The sequence below is a fragment of the Argopecten irradians genome, chromosome 3 (assembly GCF_041381155.1).
Source record: "Argopecten irradians isolate NY chromosome 3, Ai_NY, whole genome shotgun sequence".
NCBI lineage: Eukaryota > Metazoa > Mollusca > Bivalvia > Pectinida > Pectinidae > Argopecten > Argopecten irradians.
Window position 1 is genome coordinate 52,623,269 of NC_091136.1, and position 14,573 is coordinate 52,637,841.

Genomic DNA, 14,573 nt, shown 5'->3' on the forward strand with positions numbered 1-14,573 from the left:
TCTCCACCGCCGCTTTGTCGTCGGCCGAAACAGCACATCCCATATTTACGGCCTGTTTTTGTCCGGTATTAAAATATTAGTGTGTTTACAAAATAAATGTATATATCACTGAACGTTCGACTACTCTGTCCTCGGTTTGTTGAATTAATTCCCGTGGTAGTCACTGATGGTCTCCAATTACAATTTCCCTCTGCCAATGGACCATCAGTGTCTCCGGTTTGGAGAAATCATTGTCTTTTTGAAATACATGAAATGCCCGGATGTTTACGGGCACCTTGCGTGATATCGCGAGATTTCTCATTATAAAGGGGCTGTCTCAAAATATTTTTAGCACTAAATCAGTTAAAGGGTCGACAGTCAAATAAAATTTTATTCTGTAAGTTAGCAAACTTTAATAATTCATCAGCGGTCGTGCAAAATACATTCACATTCACAAAATCACAATATAAATCCTTGCATTGCATCCTCACAAACTTGCACATTATTGTAATCACACTATCATATCGAGTTGAACAACAATAATGGAATAGCTGCACTAAAATTATGCCAATAAGAAGGTTTTACAAATTTCTTTATTATATCATGACAATTAATACAGGTAAAATAAAGTCATATTCATCATCATTGTCTTAATTTTTCTATCGGTTTCGGAAATATGATATACGTTTCTGGTTTCATTCATCAGTCAAAACTGACATAAAGTTAGTTAAGTGATTTCGTATGTGGTATAAATATCACTGAATATAAAAATATAGTTTGTGATATTAACTTCCAGTCTTTTGCATTTCTGGAGTTTTTAATTATAAATTATTGATTGGTTTTAGCCAAGGACGTATATCACTTATAAATCCTTGGTTTTAGCAAATATATCTGTTTTAGAAGAAACAAAAGTTTCTGATGGCTTTAATTACGACACTTCACGTATTTTATTTGTTTTCCAAGTAACATTGTTAAGTGGTACATTTTAAACCATTCATTCACAAGAGGTACAGGTACAGTAGAGATTTTGATAGTCACTATCTTAATCTCTGGAACAGGTAATACATTTTACAAGAAACTATATATAATCAAGTTTCTGAAACAACAGCTAGGTTGAAATTTCGGATAATAGCTACATATCATTGTGATTTCTGATAGCTATGGTATTTGTGCCATATCGTTTACCAGTTCTGTCAAAATTTGGAGAAATCAGTCACTATTGAGATAGCAGAGTTACAAATACACTTACATGATATTGTTGGTGCAAATTCTGATTGTGTGGGTTTTTATTATTATTTCATATTTTAAAATATCACATAAGCCCATAAGATAATAATTAGATAAATTCTCCTTTTTTATCGAGACTTATAATCCATTATTAATGTAAGTTTATATATATATATATATGCGCATTTATGAAGATCTTTTGATTAAAAATGATTGTCATAATGTTCATGATCTTTCTTCATATGTATATGTATCTAATATAATTACGGTCAACTAAACAGATCTTTAGTTGGTAATTACACTTTCCATGTAATGTAGACTGAGTACGCTACACTCCCGCAGAGACTTGCCTTTGATCTACCCTGAATGCATGTCAGGTACGGGTAAACTTATCAGGACCCACGGGCCCTGGTCCCGACCCCCTACCACCTCGCCTTCCAACATACTCACAATATACAGCGTGCGTCGTTTATTCCACAGGTTTTATTGACAATGTAAATACCAAATGAACTAGTCCTCTAAACCTGCCTATATTATTAGGCTTTTAAAAAAACCTAATAATATAGGCAGGTTTAGCGAACTACAAATGAACGTGATCACTGGCTGATTATTGCGCACAGATTAGCCTTTGATCTACACTGAATATAAGTGAGGTTTAAACCACGAAGAGCACATCCCATCTATCCGCTAAAACCTGTCTATGTAAGTTCTTTTATAGGTTTTTCCTAATATTAGGGGGAAAACACGTACTGATAATAAAGGCAGGTCAGCGGACTAATATTACATAATCAGTTTTATTACTTTCTTTTCTTACGAAATTGATTTGCAGATGGTACACGGTATGAAAAATGAATTTCATTTAATCAGTAAATTTTCTTGCATGTGACTTGATTTTACATTTGTATATGATGCAGAAATTAAAGATTGGATAACCCTGCTCATTTTTTGTGGGGAAAACCAAGGATTTATAAGTGAGCATGTAGTTTTCATAACAGATTAAAACTAGTTTACGAGGCTTCTCATTCTGTCTTTGTGCTTTTGACAGAAAAAAAAGCATAAGTAATAAGAATGTAGCAGGTTTTAATTATACGTAGTGATACAGTTGCCTTCGAGCTCCGCACTAGGGGATTTTCCCTTTAGCTCTGTCGGTAGAACGGCGGACTAGTAAGTCTGGGGTCGCGGGTTCGAGTCCGGCTGGCGGCACACTACTCTCGCCCTTTTACAAGATCTATGAAACAAGTTACATTGCACAAACAAACAAGTTGCATTACAAAAGACTATTTTTGTGTTCCACAGGCGTAGAGTAGGTCCGTGTATATCCGTACAGTCATGTAAGTCCGTACACATTTGAATAAAACACGATATTAACAATGTATAACATTGTATTTCCTCTGGTGTCGCATGTACTTTAAATACTGGAAAAACAGTTATGGTTTTGCGATATCTAGAAACTATTACGTCATGAATGTACGTGCCGTTATTTGATTGGTTGAAAGTTGTACGGCGTTCAGTGTTCGAATGACTATCCTGGACGAGTCTGACATCCGGTAGAGCTCATCAAATTTTACGTGAGTAACAGGTATTTTGAGAAATTCAGAACATAACAGCAAATGTTAATCAGATTATATTGAATTCAGATATCTAATCTTTCTAATTGTATATTTTTTAAATTTGTTTTGAGTCAGAAATTTAGAAAATTACGGATTAAAAAAGTGTACGGATTTACCATCCAATTCCTATATAGCTTACATTCCGAGACGTGTAAATCCGTACATACTGCGTTGTCATATAAAGTGTATACTAGCCTAATACATGCATGTATTAATTCACATACATGCATTTTCTAAGAGTATTACTATGATTATATATATTCTTTTTAATAAATAGAAAAAGCACATTTCTACTTACTTATAGTCTAGAGTAAAATTACACATTTGAAACACTTTCTTTTCAGGCCATGGTAAAGAATTCGGTATCAAAAAAGTCTCGTCAGAAATACACGACAGAAAAGTTACTATTGGCCGTTGAAGCTGTTCGGCAGAAAAAGCTTTCATTAAGAAAAGCTTCAACCAAATACGGAGTGCCTGTGATGACAATACAGGACAGAGTTAAGGGGAAAACAGACGATGTCTGTTTACAAGGTCGACCAACAGTAATTCCACTAGAGATAGAACAGGAACTGGCCAAGAAGTTGAAAGATGCGGCAGCAAAGGGTTTCGGGCTTACTCGACGAATGCTTGCTGTACGAGTTGCCCGACTCTGCAAACGGATGCAGCTAAAAACGCCGTTTAGAAACGGAGTTCCGGGAAAAGAGTGGCTTAGCAGATTTATGAAAAGACACCCAGATCTAAGCATTAGAAGTCCAACCGCGTTATCAACCGTTCGGGCACGAATGCTAAATCCTGTGGTAACAGGAAATTATTTCCATGCATTAAACGAAACCCTTGATTCCCTAAAACTTAAGGATCAACCCATGAAGATATGGAATATCGACGAAACCAGTGTCCCTTTAACACATAAACCAGCCAAGGTCATATCGGAAACTGGGGTCAGAAATCTCCCAGGACGCGTTGGTAACTCTAGAGATAATGTAAGTGTTATGGCATGTATCAACGCCGCGGGCAATGAAATACCCCCTATGGTAATCATCAAAGGGAAAACGTACAAAAGTCTGTATGCTTACAATACAAAGGAGGGCGTCCCTAATACCATGTACACGTTCCAGCAACGTGCCTGGATGGAAGATGCTTTAGGAGAACTTTGGTTTAAACAAACATTTTCTGAGGCACTGTGGTCCTGAACGCCCACAAATGATTATCCTTGATTCGCATTCGTCCCACGAAACCCTAGGTTTGATAGAGGCTGCAAGAGAAAATGATATCACTCTCCTAGCCTTCCCGCCACACACTACGCAATACCTTTGTCCGCTCGACAAAACCGTATTTGGTCCTCTTTCAAGAGCTTACAGTCGCGTGTGTTCCGAGTTCATGGCCAATAACCCAAATAATACCATAACAAAGTGGGAGTGGCCAAAGCTTTTTCGGGTGGCACATGACGAGGCTTTCACGCCCGAAAACATCAAAAGTGGGTTCCGGAAGTGTGGTATATATCCTGTCGATCAGTCCGCAGTCACAGAACAAGCATTTGCACCATCCGTCCCATTCAATACTGAACCATCTGCTGTCGTAGGACCGTCCGGTGACGTTTCCTCTCACACAGATAACTTGAGTATGAACGACACACTTCCCCAAGTTGACGATCCATGTGTAAATGTAAACGGTTCCCCCTCTTCATCTGGTGATACTGCTCTTACCAGCACCAATGTTCCAATAAATGCCAATCCTAGTGCCAATTTACGCGGTTTACTCCCTGTTGATGTGAGTGCAAATATGATTGACTCTAGGCTCCTCGCTGTTAGTTCTTCTTTTAGCGCTCCCTCGCCTGTTAGCCGAACTACTGCTGTATCTACAGAGATTGAAGTAAGCACCACAAGCCAAGAGAACGATGATTGTATAGGCACGGTTTTGTCAGAGTCAGATATTATAGAGTCTGTTCTTAGCGGGGAAATCCATGGTACTGTAGACAACTCTGGTAATTTTAATATTTCTGTTCCTGTAATAGTCGAAGCTGCAAATTCTTGCGAATCTTTGCCCTCATGGACAGATCAGGTCGATGAAATGTTTAACTTTAAGTATTCAGCACCAAAAGTAAAAGAAAGCACAAAGAAAGTAACCGTACACAGGCTCCTTACAAGCGACGCAATATACGAACAAAAGACAAAGGAAATGGAGAGTAAACAAAACCTAATAGAAGAAAAACAGAAGAGGAAAGAGCAAAGAGAACTGAAGAAAGCAATGCAAGGAAAGGGCAAAGGTGTTAAAGTTCAGGGTCAGAAGAAATATAAATGTAAGAACTCAACCAAAAAACTGTCCAATTTGTAGACGCAGTACTACACATGAAAAATGCCCAACATCAATTGTCCTTGAATGTGTCGATTGCGTAAAAAGTTACCACCAAGAATGTTGTCCAGTTTCAATGCTAGACATTGTTACAGCAGTTCTAAATAACGCAGAACTGTTTGTGTGCCATATGTGCCAGTAAGCATTCTAGGCTGGCTAATTAGATGTACATAACTACATGTATAAATATAATGACGTACAATAAAGTATATTTGTATATATTTCAAACGTCGAATCGGGATATTGCACACGACCATAGTGTGCATACATGTACATTTTATTATTTGTGCATAAATTATAACTTATTTATATAAGCTATATAAATTATATAATATATATTATTTTTATTTTTTGTTAATAATGATATATTGTTCATAAAGAGTTACATATCATATGAATTTCATACATTCTGTAGCTTCAAAGCTAGTAACTTGTTTTATATAAAGCTATGTTCACGATGACTCGTTTCATACAGTTTCGAAAAAATAAATAAACCGGTTGAACATATAAATTCTAATGGACATGTTTTTTTTTATATATATATATATATATTTGAGCTACACCGCTTGCTTATATATATACACACAATATATGTAACTTGTCAAAACCAGATGTTAACGGGATCATTTTATTTGTCTGGTTTATACAGGTGTCCTATTTATACAGGATACACCGGTATTTATCAATCAGTGCTGCGATCGTGCCTTGAGGTCGGCAATATATGTACATATATATAATACTATAGTACTGTATTATGTCACAATATTTGAAGTCTTTATATAATCATTGAAAACAACATCCCAGGCGCGTAGCTAACATAGACTCCGGTATTCTCGTGCATCCACATCATTTTCATGTTCATTTTAGAATTAATACTGATAATGTTTATACACAACATTTATAAGAAGCAAATTTTCTCTTTACTTGTATCACAAGACATACTATCGTTAAAATAACTCCCATGAGTACATATACTCCCAATCAGATTAACTAATGTACAATCAATTTTATTATTGATACGTTACTGTTACTATAGTGACATTCTATTGTTGGAAATCCAAATGTATTGTTAGTAATCAGCTATATTTACGGAAGCGTATTAGGCTCACATTGGAAAAAACATTTTAAGGATTACGAAAATGTTTATTTTCTCATTGCTACAAAAATGTGTGCTAACCATGGTACGTATAATAGATATCCAGAGTTCAATTGAATTTTTCAAAAAATGTTGGTGTCTTCATTTGGAATGATCTCATTTTATTAATTTAAATATATCAACAAAACAAAAGGAAGTAATTTCAATTTAAGCATCAAACCTCTACAGAGAGGATTCATCACTTGTTTTTGAAGGTGCTTTTGGTAATGGTATCATTGTGGGTACCTTTGAGAGGGGGTGTCCGTATAAGGCAGAGAAAAATCTATGTCACTGCATCCACATTGTTTTAACCCTGGCAACGCCCCTACATCCATCAAAAATATCAGCTTATAAAAAAAGCTTCGTACAATCGCCGTTTGTATATGCGCTAACTGATGTCGATCAATCGAATCATGAATTAGTTCAAATTATCATGATTATCACGTTTGGAAATGTTTCTATTGCAATGTACGTTCAGATTCCGATACCAAGTCCGTTTGCTAAATACATAAAGCATGTGTACGGATTTACAGGAATAGGTGTACGGACTTACAATCTTACTGTACGGATTTAGCCGTCTTCAATATTTCGTAACTTGTCGGGCTGTATTCCTTATAAACGGTTATGTTTCCCGTAAAATCATAGCTTAATCATGCTTCCGAATAGTCTCTCCGTTTGATAATATACAGACACCATGTATGGTAGCTGTGATAGAAAGGAATGATGGGTTGACATCCAAAGGTGTACGGATATACACGGACCTACTCTACCAGTCTCAAGAGTATGTATGCTGGTTTCAAGTTTAATTTCAGACTCATACGGCGACCATTGGTCATGTCAAATAAATATCAATAATAAGAAATAATATTTTATGAAAATAAATTGTAAACATGTCCTAGTGATCGTGGGAGTACTCTGCAATAATGGCACGGACACGTTGAAACATTACGTCGTTGCACAGTCTTCAAACTGAAATTTAAATCGGCTGACCATTGGCCATGACCTCATGTTATGAGAGTAAGTTATTAGTTGAGCGTTGTTATGAAATAAATCGATAAACAACAGACTAGTTCTTATAACATTACACAACTTCTGCATTTATTTCCAGTTGTCAAACTGTTTTCATACTGTAATATTAACATGTTAACAAATACATAAATGTAATTGTAAAAGTTTTTTTTTCAAATTGTCAAAATGTGTAATATCAAGACTTGTTATTTTCATTGCAGATTGGTGATGGAAATTACTAACAATAATCATTCCCTTGTGCTGTATTCTGCCTTACCATGGATTGATGCTTTTCATGCATGATACTTAACAGAATTCTGTCTACGCTGCCTATGTTGTTAATGCTTTCACCAAACTCCCTGCTGATAATATATATCAGCACATGCGACTAAAAAATGTATCTTGTGTGAATCGAAGTACTGGAATTTTTACCAAATGCACAAAGTAGCTAATGCTGCAGTAACATGCCTATGCTTTACACAGAAGAAATGTTGAATATTAATTATTATGTGCTTCATTCTGCATATTAACCATCCATATGGATTGATGCTGTGTGTGATTTACAAGAATATGTGCAAGCTAGCTGCTTGAACTGCATGGTAAATGCTTATCAATAACCAGCTGCTTAAATTTAACAATTATGTGTATTTTTGTGTTTGCTGCTTGTTCCAGTAACTGCTTACACCAACTACCTGCTTGAGCTGCATGGTAAATACTTATCAATAACCAGCTGCTTAAATTTAACAATTATGTGTATTTTTGTGTTTGCTGCTTGTTCCAGTAAGTGCTTACACCAACTACCTGCTTGAGCTGCATGGTAAATACTTATCAATAACCAGCTGCTTAAATTTAACAATTATGTGTATTTTTGTGTTTGCTGCTTGTTCCAGTAACTGCTTTCACCAACTACCTGCTTGAACTGCATGGTAAATGCTTATCAATAACCAGCTGCTTAAATTTAACAATTATGTGTATTTTTGTGTTTGCTGCTTGTTCCAGTAACTGCTTACACCAACTACCTGCTTGAGCTGCATGTGCATGAAGCTGCTTGAACTGCCTTATATGCTTTAGCTTACTATAGTAAAGCTTTCACTAACTAGCTGCTTAAATTAACTTTAATGGCTTGCTTGTATCTCTCCTAATATATATAGATTAGATGTGCAATATAGAACTTGCATGTTACTTTTGCTTGCTACATGTATAATAACTAATGATGTTTTAATATAGAACAGCGTACATGACTGTATACTTATGTTGCTTTTGCATGCTTAACTGCTTGAGCTCTTTCTGCTCAAATTTTCCCTTATAACCTCTTGCCTTACTGTGCATACATGTAAAAAAATCCAGATTTTTATATCACTGGTGCAAAACATATATTTATTTAGTTGCCAAGTAACATCATTAACATCCATGTACAGATTTGCGCATAATTTATTTACTGCAATTACTGTTGTTTCAGCCATTTTTGTATTCACCGTCCGATTTGCAGTCATGTCAAATAGAATTTGTTCTGTGAGTGGGTGTAATAATAGTGGCTATAGACTTAGAATTTGGGCAAGAAAAATATGTGTTCTGCACAATGTAAATTATGGGAAATCACCTTGTACATGTGATCCTCCTTTTAAACTGTACACATTTCCATCCGAGGACAATCCAATAGAACGGCAGTGTTGGGTGAAAGCCGTCAACCGTAGAAATCCAAATGATCCAACAAAGATTTGGATCCCTAAATCTGATTCAAGGATATGTTCTTTACATTTTAAAGATAACAAACCAACAAAAACAAATCCTTATCCGACTTTGCACTTAGGCCACAGTCAATCAGTCATCACTCCAAGAAAACCCCCAAAAGAGAGAGAATTTATTCATTCCCCAACTCCCAATAAAAAATCAAAAAGAAATCCTCTTGATGGTGCAGTCATTGCAGATGATCATGACACATCAAACTCTCAAAACATCTCCTCAATTGGTGCGTCAAATTTTATGTGCACTTTCACAGCAAGTGAATCTTACATTAGCCATGAGCATGACTATGATGACTGCTCAGCATGTTCTTCATGCACTGATAAAGAAATAACAAATTAAGAAATTGAAAAAACCAAAATCATCTTTCCCAGAAAGAACTTATCTCTTGGAAAATTAAATACCAAAAAAACCTCATGCAGCCATTTTGGCTTGAAATGTATTGATGATGATGAAAAAATGAAATTTTATACAGGTATTCCTAGTATAGCAGCCTTTGAAAAGGTATGTCAAGTAGTCATTCCCTTTAATACCAAAAGTTCACTTCTGGAACGGCCCTAGACTTACTACAAATCCTCTGCGATACAAACTTGGACACAAAAAGACAGGTCATAATCGCCGTTTGTCTGGGAAAAATGAGTTGCTTTTGACTCTAATGAAAATTAGATTGGGATTGCTGAATCAAGACTTGGCACAAAGATTTGGTATTTCTAAAAACAACATGTTTCAAATACGTTCACAACATGGGTCAGGATTTTATCAAATGTTCTTGGATCTCTTGTGTTTAACCCCCCTGCAGTCAAGGTTAGAGAAAATCTTCCTCCCTCTTTTAAGACACCATTATACAGTGCTGTTAGACATATTATAGACTGTACAGAAATATTTCTTGAAACACCAAACAATCTATCTGTAAAAACCAATACTTGGAGTGACTACAAGAAACACAACACAGCAAAATATCTTATTAGTATAATTCCTTCTGGAATGATAAACTTTGTTTCTGAGGGTTGGGGAGGAAGGACCAGCGACAAACACATAACCGAGAACTCTGGCTTTTATGACTTAATAGAACCACATGGACAAAGTCCTTGCAGATAGAGGCTTCACAATCGCAGAGGACCTCTTGCTCCTCAATGCTGAACTTATCATCCCCCCAGGCAGAAGAGGCACCAGTCAATTCACCACACAAGAAGTAAGGAAAACTAAGGATATAGCCAACAGGCGTATTCATATAGAACAGGCAAATTTGCCGTATGAAAACTTTTCGAATACTTAAAAATGAGGTACCTTTGACTATGTTGCATCACTTAGATGATATAATGAAAATTGTTTGCTGGTCTTTGTAATCTTTATCCACCACTACCAAGATATAATTAAGATATCTACAATTATCAATCTGCAGCTGTCTGCTTTTACATTCTATAATATATATATATACATGTATATGACATTGAAATCAAAACCTTTGAACAAGTAAGAGTTATATAAAAACTCTATCACAAACATGATGACATTCAAAGATGCAAGAAAATGTAACGGGCCTCTAACTCACACGATCTACGGTCACCCAATTGGACTGTGCCAATACATTCCTGATGGCTTTATACCTCTGTCCCACATCTCCATCCACAATAAAGAAATGGATTTCAAATGGGCAGTGATGGTGTCTCGGTCCATTATTGTTGGACATGATACAATTGTGAAGAAGAAATTATAATTGTTTATTTTGGTATGTGAATATCCTGGATTGATATGTATTAAACATACATGGGATGCACATTTGTTACACCTTGTATTCTTATTATCTCTTTGAACAAATATCAATCAGGATAATTCCAAAACTAACTGAATGGTTCCAGTTCCGATTCTTGTTACAGCACTGTAATACATGTACAGTATTCAAAACAAAAATTCATATACAGCACTGTAATACATGTACAGTATTCAAAACAAAAATTCATTTGCAGAATTTACAATACCAACTCTTGGTACCCTGCAGGCGTGCTTTGGTCATTTTAACACACTTAAAATGATACCAATTGTCACATTTGTCACAGCAGATGCTACGGTCATTGAAAGACAACACATTTTTCAGGCTCTTTAACTACCTGTTGACAAATTCTACAAAAAATATACAGAGCCTTGTTCAGTTACAATCATGGGTTCATGGCCACTTTTTACTATATAGGGTGACATTATATTTATGAAAAAATATGTCAAACTTTCCAAAAGGGATGACCAATACTGTGGATTGAATTGGATTCTTTCACAGAAAGTTGCATGATCTGTAAAAATGAAAAAATCACAATATGTTCTGCCAGTAACTGCCATTTGGCCTTGCACTTGTGCATAATAAGCAGTATTATGCTTTAAGGTTGTAACACCATTACTATGATGAAGGTATTTGACAGATGTAGATGAACATGTACAAATATTTGGTAAACAAGATAAACAAGGTCTTAAAATAGTAGGACATTTGATTTCCAATAGTCCATCTCCACAGCAACTGCAGGTGATCAGCATGTCGGGGCTTGCTCCGAGGTACGAGATCTTAGGATGAATATACAACCCACATTCCTGGCTTTGGAATCTCTGGTGACTGGTGCTAGCTTCCTCCACATACTTTTTCTTCGCCACTGGCTCCATCATCCTACCGTGTTTGATAGCTTTTGGGCAGTTCGAAAATTCATCTGCAAATTTTTCATTGAAATAAATTAAACAATGCACATATACATGTATATAAATATTATAAAACTGTACACCGTCCTTTTCCCCAAACCAACCGCTACACATTTCATCAAATGGGTCCGCCAGCACTGTGCCATCGTCGAGTGTTAAAATCTTGCGATAGTTAAGGGTGTTCTCTTTCTGTATAGTGTCAAAAGAGGGTATAACAGGTACGTTCATCTTATTTGCTGCAAAGCATAGCGCCGCTAATTCACTTTTATTGCCGTCACGACTGAGACCCCTTTTTTCCAGGAAAACACGGAGAGCATCAACTTTCCAAGTCGAGAAAAACTCGAGTGTTGACGAACTTGGGTCGTCGATATTCATACTGTACAGTACTGTATATTTTATAAAATATTAGTGAATTCCATGTAGATTTGTATAAAAAACGTTCAAAATGTATGTAAAATGTCAAAACAGCAACAGCATAGAAAAAAGTTAGTACATGACGAGATAAAACTGCCGATATATCCCCGGTGTCTTACATCTGTCAGACGGTATCCAACGACGCTTCTATTTACACCGGAAGTGCTCTTTAACCGTGGCGCTTCGATCGCGTCGCATGGGAGGTAACTCGATTAACTAATACTGGATTGGCCTATATTAGCACGATCACGATAACTGGTACACCACGATAACTGGTCGCGACCCAGTACAGCTAATCTTTTGCATTTTGGGACTTTTTCTAAGAAATCAGCTAGAAGTGACGTTACAAACGGCGACGGCCTTTATGGGCTGATAAAGTGAATTTTTAGCCAATGTTACAAGCGAAATTAAATAGAAGTGATTAGGAGAAAATCGAAAAAAATAGTTTTATGTAACGTTTTTTAACGGGTGTTACATAACCCCAGGTTCGCTCCTGTCCAGTATCGTGGATTTATTAGATATAATTGGCAAACACTTTTGTAAGAGTTCTGGTATATTTATTATGTTAACAAGAATTATATAAGGTTACAATAAAGTACATTGGTATGTAATTTTGGAACAGATACTTCAGTAGCTGTTCTGTTATAATATTAGTAAAAATGTCGATACGTTAGCTCATATGATGAGATCGTACTGTATTTGTAATAGTTACGATCGTTTATGATAAAAAATCTAAATAATAGAGCCAAAATGACTTGTGCTACTAATTTCTGTAGAGGTTGCTTCCCTTGGATCGTATCACATCAACTTGTAAGCATTTAATTATAAGTTAGAATCATATTCACATTGTTTCCTTTACAACGTATATCGTCTGCTTTTGGGAGTATCCCATAATGCATCACGTCGTTGTGTAGGTAAACCAACGTAAGATGACGTTAACGTAAATAGTAAGTAATGCTCGAATATATAGAACACTAGTATTGAGAAACCAAACAAACTTGGATGCCTACCCATCGTTTAGGTGTAACTGACGACATCCTCTAAGGTAAGGTTGTGGAGTCTGAAGGTATTGTGACCAGCAGAGTGTGAGTCGAAAATCGAACTGACGTTTTGACGTTTCGGACGGCCTTTTATACTCGCCGCCGAGACCCTATTGACCAATCAGAATCGAGCTTACATGTTGTGACGTCACAATCTAGATTCCGCCAAACTGTAAACAACCGCCGCTCTCTGTCATGGAATTTCGCAGAATAATGGGCTTTCTGATGGTTTAGAGTGCATACAACAATAATACACGAATTAATAACATAATGAAGAATCTAAACATGCTTCGTTTACAGTATAAGGTAAGATAATCGACCTGTAATCGTTTTCAATCGTCTGAATCAAAGTTGATGAATCTCGCCATTTTGAATGGCATGGTCGATCCGCCATGTCAAAGTTGTCGGGAATTTCCGTTATAAATCAAGTATAATATATTTACGTCAGGATATATCTCATGTTTTATAAACATAGATATTATGATTGTGACGGTTGGTGGATTTTCGCTAATCATTCATTGCTGACCAGTACATAGCTATATATAACATGTCGATGTTCCCGCACACTCCGTAATGTGTACTCGGATGGTGCCAAGTTACTATATCTGTTCGTTTGAACATCCGTTCCTATACATTCCTTCCAATAGTCTGGGTTTTTTTTAATTTTCTCTTTTTCAAATTATTATTTCAGTTTGGAAAAAGAAGGATAGTCTTCAATTACTTTTGAAGAGAGTTCGCTTTAAAGTAACATACAATTTATAGTTGTTGATATATTTATTTAATACGAAATATAAACTTCATTCATGGTATAATTTTACTATTCGCTACACAATCTTTTCGTTATACTGTATATATATATATATATATATAGTAATACTGTCACTCATGCTCCTTCATATAAGGCAATTGAGTTTATGATAGAAAATAGAAAACAGCGAGCTACTGGTGTACATAAGACAACAACATGCTATAGATGTATTGAAAGATTTTTTTCTGTTTTACATACCACGATACATAGAATGCATGATCATAACACGTAACTATATGATCTTCCCTACAAAGATGTTTTGTATTTAGCTAACAAACCATTTCATGGAGGTAACCATGGGAATTACACTAAAGACTCAGAATTATAACGTGAGATAGAAACTGTTATGGATTTAAGATGACTGGTCATGTCACAAAAGGTTTGATGTGGTATACATTTGTATGGGTTGAAATTTAAAAAAATGAATGGTAGGTGTACGTTTCTGGGTATATTGACCGACATGAATTAGAACTATGGTTCCCGGAAACATTGATGATGGAGGTGGTATTTGTTGGAGATGTTAACGCCAATTACCAAAAATGAAGAGTGATTTTGCAGTTTTAATGTACATTACTACAAGG

General features: G+C 35.9%; 1 protein-coding gene across 1 annotated transcript; it reads left to right on the forward strand.

The window, feature by feature from the left end:
- Window positions 1-2,868: 2,868 nt before the first annotated feature.
- LOC138319730 (uncharacterized) lies at window positions 2,869-4,006 on the forward strand. The gene has a single exon (XM_069262868.1). The coding sequence runs from the start codon at window positions 3,164-3,166 to the stop codon at window positions 4,004-4,006; it is 843 nt and encodes a 280-aa protein (XP_069118969.1). The 5' UTR covers window positions 2,869-3,163.
- The last annotated feature ends 10,567 nt before the right edge of the window (window positions 4,007-14,573 follow it).

Bases quoted from the DNA above. Each gene is read 5' to 3' on its own strand.
- LOC138319730 (XM_069262868.1), top strand. From the start codon at position 3,164: ATGGTAAAGAATTCGGTATCAAAAAAGTCTCGTCAGAAATACACGACA.